This window comes from Crocodylus porosus, unplaced genomic scaffold (assembly GCF_001723895.1).
Source record: "Crocodylus porosus isolate Cpor-Errol unplaced genomic scaffold, CroPor_comp1, whole genome shotgun sequence".
NCBI classification, from domain to species: Eukaryota; Metazoa; Chordata; order Crocodylia; family Crocodylidae; genus Crocodylus; species Crocodylus porosus.
In genome coordinates this window covers 41414334-41420854 of record NW_017728951.1, presented here as the reverse complement: position 1 = coordinate 41420854, position 6521 = coordinate 41414334, and the positions used below count along the sequence as shown (strand labels likewise).

Genomic DNA, 6521 nt, shown 5'->3' with positions numbered 1-6521 from the left:
TCACCTCATGCACAGATTGGGGGACATGTGCCCCCCATGCCTCCCCCAGGGGTGCATGCAGCAGCAGGAACCACCCTCTCTCCCCTTCCCCATCAGACAAGCAGGTAGCTCCATCCTGTGTCTGACCCTGGCTGGGCAGCACCTGCCCCAGTCCCACTCCCCTCACCACGGGGGTCTCAATCTGCCCCCCCAGACTTATCAGCTGGACACTACTCTCCAAGCTGCCGGACTGCATATCAGCAATCGGATCAGTATTGGCCAATATGGCTGGTCAATAATCAAACATCTTTATCAGTGCACCCCTATAAAGTACCAAAGGAAGGAAAAGGGAATGAAGAGAAAAATGCATCAACATTGATGCCAGACGTTCAACTAATGTGAGAAGCTTGCTTACTTGGTTTCTTTCTGCAGAACCCAAGGTTGCTGGATGATGTCAGCTTCCATCCCTGCATTCGTTTCAAACGCTGGGAGTCTGAAAGAGTCCTCTCATTTATTCCTCCAGATGGAAACTTCAGATTGATCTCCTACCGTGTTAGCTCACAGAAGTAAGTCGGTATTTGCTTTGCTAGCTTTCTGTTGGAACAACTGTTGATTTGCACATGAATAACTTCAAAAGCCTTGCAGAGAGTTTTGATTATCTCTGACTTGTTCTGACAATGCAAGAACTCCCATTATTTCAAGATGTGAGTTCTTTAATCTGATGCTGTCTGCTCTCTAACAGTACTTCCTAAACAACATTAGGGATGGCTAATGGTTGTGAGCTAGCCAGAAGTGGGGTTCCAAATAGGATTGGGAACTGCTGTTCTAACAATAAACCAGCTTTACAACAGAGATGCTGATAGCATCTGGCAGTGGCTGTTGAGCAGGCCAGCCCATTGGTAATAACAAGTCTGTTCTTGATGGCTAATATTTCAAATACCACAGAATGCTCTGCAGTTAAGATACTGTATCAGTACAGAACACTTTTATCTTCATTGGTTTTTGCTTTGTGGGGTGGTTGTTTTTTTTTAATTTAAACTAAATTGCAAACCTGTTTAAGCCAAATTTCTTTTTACTGTATGCTAACAGTGGAATTATTCTTGGCTGGTTGTCTTTCGGCATTTTTTTCTGTTGATTGTTGTAGCAAATATATTTGCATTTGAACAAATTATTATACTAGGACAGTGGTGCTCAACCTCTTTTTACAAGTGGGCCAAACATTAAAAGCGGAAATGGGCCAAGGGCCACGTAGAAAGGCATTATAGTTCTATAATTCATCATATAACATTAAGATTTTAAGAATATTAGCAGGGAAATATTACTTTTGCTGAACACTGAATTTTTGTTTAAAAAATTAAACTGTGGAATCGTTACAAAAAATAACAGCCATAATATTACACAGGATAATAAAAACATTATTTCAGATCACAGCTGGAAATTGCCTAGGTGGCAGCATTGTACCTTTACCTCAGCTCCCTACACTTCTCAGTGGCCTACCAGGGCCTGAATGGTCTCATAACACATGGCTCTCCTGTGTAGGAGGGGACCATGCTGTGCCCCAGAGCATTGGGGCTTTCTTTGAAATAACTCCTCCCCTCCCGCCCACACATCCCCCAAGTACTGCAACTACCCTGTGCCGGATCAGGACCCCAGGGGGATTGTGTGTTCATGAAGTCATCGGTGGCAGGTTTCCACTGCTTTTTCCCCTTTCTGCAGCCAAAGTTTGATGGGGCTGCAAAGTCCAGGAGCTGAGCATCCCTGCCATTTTCCTTTCCCACCAAGCCCTCCCTCATGGACTTGAGTGGCAGGGAAGAAGCAGCAAGCAGCAGTGGTGGTGCTCAGCTTGAAAGCTGTGGCTTTTGCCAGAGCCCATGCTGACATGCCAGTTTTCTCAGAGCTTTCATGCAGTGCCAGAGCCCATGATCTGAACACTACAGCTGCTTTTTTCCCTGCTACTGAATTCCTTGTGGAAGGAGGGAGAGGTGATGCAGCTGCACTCGGCTCCTGGGCTCCAGAGCTGGATGAAAGCTCTGAGCACACAGGCATGTCAGCAGCATTGCCTCTCATACCCTCCTTTCCCCTGTTGCTGAACTGAGCAGGTTCTGAGAAAGGAGTGCAGGAGTATTTACCAATGATGACATACCAGTGATGAGCTGTTCATACTGGCTTCATGGGCTGCATCTGGCCCACAGGCCAGAGGTTGAGCACTGCTGCACTAGGATAATGCCTTGATATCGGTACTCAATGTCTTTGGAATTCTGTCTTTACCTTCTTTGGATCTTTTTACCAAAGTCTTACTTCCTACTTTTAAGAACTGTTTTTAGCTTATCCTTGCTAGAAGACAATAGATGTAAGCACCATTTAAGAATACCTATACATGTGACTTTTCGCCATTTAAAGTGTGCTAAAAAAGCTGTCACTTAAAACACATGGGCAACTTTAGAACATTTTTTTTTTTTTAAATAGTGGAAGTTGCATTAATTAAACTTCATTGTATGTGAGACAAACTGCAGTAGTGCATCTAGTTTGCCTTTACTGCGCATGTATTTAAAAGGCGGGGGGGGCTTTTCAACACGGTAACTGTGCAGTTTCCAGCCCTCCTTGCCTCCTGCTCTACAGAACTACAGCAAGGCACAAAACTCACACCAAGCCATGGAACATCTATTAAGATTTAAGACCCTATACCTAAAGTGCATTAAGTAAATCGCAAAAGTTACAATGCCCTGCATGTGTATAGGCACACTAAAATAGTACCTTTTATGCTTAGGAAATAGTACTTTGGATGGGTGACTTTAACACCAAATTTCTCTTTTTCCAGCTTGGTGGCAATTCCTGTGTATGTGAAGCACATGATAAGTTTTAAGGAGAACAGTTCTTCAGGAAGATTTGATGTTACAATTGGACCTAAACAGAATATGGGGAAAACAGTGGAAGGAGTTGTTATGACAGTCCACATGCCAAAAGCTGTACTTAACATGAATCTTACCGCCTCACAAGGCAGCTATACATTTGATCCAGTCACTAAAGTAAGTCTTGTGATTTTTAATTCTGTCTCAATTAAAAGGCGCATGCATCACAAGCACCTTGAGCACCTGCCACCTACTGCTGCCAGCAGCAGGGGCTGTGCATCGTAGGGGGGGTCCCCACCACCCACCCCCTACCTTACCCCACACCCACACATTGCCCACCTGAGCTCCATGTTCCTGCTGCCCCCTTGGGCACACGCTCCATGCTTCTGCCAGTCCCATACTCCCTGCCTCTGCCCAGTTGCAGTTCCCCTTGTCCCTGCCACAGCTCCCCCCCACTTCCCTACCTGCTTCCCAGAGCGAGCGCAGCAGCAGGGACAGGAGGAGGAGCTGCTGAACAGGGGAGCCGAGCCAGTCCTGTGGCTGCAACAGTGGCAGCAGCAGCCTCACCTAAAAGCTTTGTGCTGGCTGGGCCTTTCCACACACCAGGGTGGGAGCGAGGCACAGGGGCTGGGCAGGGTACAATTGGTGGGCACCTGCAGGTCAGATAGAATTGCCTGGTAGGCCAGATGTGGCCTGCGGGCCATATTTTGCCTGCCCCTGCCTTAAGAGGATTAGGTAAGTTTCCTTTCCTCTCTTTCAGTTGTTTCTTTAATGCATGCAACAGCTTTCTTGTTCACTTTGCTAATGGTGTGCCTTTCCCTGTATTCTTTAAGATGATGTTTACTTGCGACTGTTTCAGCAGAATTAAAACCAAGTAGGTAGTAAAGCAGCAGGCAGTTGTTTGTTGCTTTCATACTTGGTCAGAAGACCTAAACCTAAATAAGAGAGCAGCAGAAAAGTGACTCAGAGAGGAGCAGCAGAATTCTGCTCCTCTGCAGATATACTTCCTGCTGCTATCATTAGAGTTGAGGTGCAGAATCCTCAAGCTCTTGAGGTTTTCTTTTTCTTTTCTTTTTGGTCCCCAGGAGTAATTTTACCAGGTTGGAATTTGAGCCCAGTTGTTCCTGCCTGTCATATTATGTCATCTGAGCTAATTGTTGCTTTTGGAATTGTTCAGTCAGTTCTTGGTTTGACCCTGAGGCAAAGGTTCCTCAAAGAAATCATATGGCTTAAAAAAAAAAATGCTTCAAGTGCCCACGACAGTGGGAGGTGTGCATGGGAGCCAAATGACCAGAATGGAACCTAGTAAACTCTGCTTAATGACTGACTGCAGTTGGTAGGACAGTGCAAAGTATTGATGTTGGAGTAGAAACATTGACAGTACCTCCACTTTGGGAGAAGGTTAAGGAGCACAGTGACAGTTGGTGAGGCTGCTTCCCACCAACATAATTTTATTCTGGCCTCTCTCTATAGCAGAGATGCATTAATTTGTGTCTGCAGGATTGTATTATCCTAAAACCAAAACTTGACTTGCCTGTAACATTGCAATGGAGTTCACTGCCCAGAAGGACTGCACAGGGTAGAGCCAAACTGAAGGCAGCACATTTGAGTCCAAGCCTCTGCTTATCAAGTGTAACATATGGTCATGCTGCAGCTTAGGGGTGCACCGATAGAGATTTTTTTGGTCTGATACCAATGGCCAATTTTTGAGGAGCCTCATCAGCTGATACCAATCCAATTCTGATATAAAGCTGAGCAGCTTGGAAACCAGCACTGGGCTGGTAAGTCTGGTGTGGGGGGAGGGAAGGGGCATAGGGGGAGCAGATTGAGGTCCCTGCGGTGAGGGAGTGGAAGCCGAGGCAGGTGCTGCACAGCCGGGCTGGGGCACAGGACAGACCTATGAGCAGCTTGTCTGGTTGGTGGGGGAGGGGGGAAAGGCAGCTCCTGCTGTGGAACGCACCCGAGAAGGGCATGGGGGGGCATGTGCCCACCCCCCGATCTGCAGAGGGTGAGCGTGGGCTACCACCCCAGCCTGGGGTCAGGGCTGCACCGGGTTCTTCCTGGCAGGGGTCTGGGCCAGGCTGCGCTTGGGGCATGTGCCAGTGGCACTGGGGGGGGGGATTCAGCCCCCACAGTCTTTCCCCAGCCCAGCCCCCTGCCTGGAAGAGCCTCTGATCCCAGCCTGCCCTCACCCCAGATATGCCCCCCCCCCCCCATGCACTCCCAAGGTGCATGCAGTGGTGGGATCTACCCCCCTATTATCAGCCACATCAGGGGAAAAAAGCCAATTTTCCTTATATTGGTGCCAATCCAATATGGGACCAATGTATCGGTGTACTTCTACTGCAGCTGCAAAGTCCTATTTCTAGAACTGCACTGACAGGAGACTTACCTCTTTACTGATGGGGCCTATGTTCTTCTTCTTTGTTGTTTGTTAATTAGAAATAAACTTTGTGGAAAAGCCAGTAATTCACCTTCAGTTGGAAATGATTAGCCCTTAAGGAACTGGAGATTTTCTCTTAGTGGCAGTGCTCTTCTCTTGTGATGTGCTACTTTACTACTTTGATATAGAGTTGTCTCTGGATGTTGAAACAGTTTATAACTTCATGTGCCCAACTGACCAATCATTATTAAAAAAGGAATGAGTACAGGTGACCCTCGACATTTGCAGGGGATATGTTCTTGTGATCCCCGCAAATGGTGAAATCACTGCGTTCATGAACGCAGTGCCCCCTGTGGCTGGGGGTAGGGGGGCATGGCTGCTCTGGCAGCAGCAGGAGCTCGGTGGTGGCAAGCGCAGAGCTCCCAAGGAGCTCCTGTAAGTATATTTAAGATGCAGGTACGGCATTTGCAAATATTTGAAACTGTGAATGCCAGTCCCGCAAACAGTGAGGGTTTCCTGTACTATTAAAAGCACATATCAGAGGTAAGAACAGGGAAACGTGTCCAGTTAGAACTCTTACCTCTCCTAGCTAGTCCTATTGCCAAGCTGCCACAACCCTTCTTTAAGCTACGGACTAGCTTCCAAACTAGAAGCCTGACAGTAACTTGGCTTCTGAGATTTCCTACACTTATTCATTACTGTGTGTTTTAAGGTCTTAACATGGGATGTTGGCAAAATTACCCCTCAAAAGCTGCCAAATCTGAAGGGCATTGTGAATCTGCAGTCTGGAGCCCCCAAGCCAGAGGAGAATCCCAGCCTAAACATTCAGTTTAAGATACAACAGCTAGCTATTTCAGGTAAGACTATTGCACTAAACAGAAATATGGAGTCTTATGTTGAATTGGAATGTCTGCAAATCTGAATTGGGCTTAATTCAAACTAATGGTTTCTCCAAACTCCTTAACAAGTTTACCTTGTAGGTAGAGAATAGTGAAATCCTGATTGATGCATCCCTCTAGAGCATTCACCCCTGCCAGCGTCAGAGTTGGACCACTGGTCCGACCCTAGATGGCAGAGGTTTTCAACTTTTAATATGTGTACACCTTCTGGGCGCATGGGGGATGGGCACCTGGGGCCAGGACTGCACTGGGCTGTTCCTGGGAGGGGAGCAGGGCCCAGTGCCACCGCCAACCACCCCAAGAACAGCCAAACCCAGAGTGGCCCTGGTCCCAGCCTACCCTGCCCTATGTGCAGATCCAGGGGCCCATCCTCCCCCTTGTGCCCTCCCAGGTGCATGTAGCAGCAGGAGC

At 47.4% G+C, this 6521-nt stretch overlaps 1 protein-coding gene and 1 long non-coding RNA gene across 4 annotated transcripts in view; one reads left to right on the top strand and one right to left on the bottom strand.

The window, feature by feature from the left end:
- Positions 1-6521, top strand: part of AP3M1 (adaptor related protein complex 3 mu 1 subunit) — a 38289-nt gene that overhangs the window by 29544 nt on the left and 2224 nt on the right. For all 3 annotated transcript variants that reach the window (XM_019555560.1, XM_019555558.1, XM_019555559.1), the window contains exons 6-8: positions 412-545; positions 2798-3005; positions 5924-6068. In XM_019555560.1, the coding sequence (XP_019411105.1) occupies positions 412-545; positions 2798-3005; positions 5924-6068 (487 nt within the window). The remainder of the gene's footprint in view (positions 1-411; positions 546-2797; positions 3006-5923; positions 6069-6521) is intronic.
- LOC109323910 overlaps positions 1-6521 on the bottom strand; it is an 11203-nt gene that overhangs the window by 3507 nt on the left and 1175 nt on the right. The window contains exon 2 of the long non-coding RNA XR_002104777.1: positions 584-585. This is a non-coding gene — a long non-coding RNA (uncharacterized LOC109323910). The remainder of the gene's footprint in view (positions 1-583; positions 586-6521) is intronic.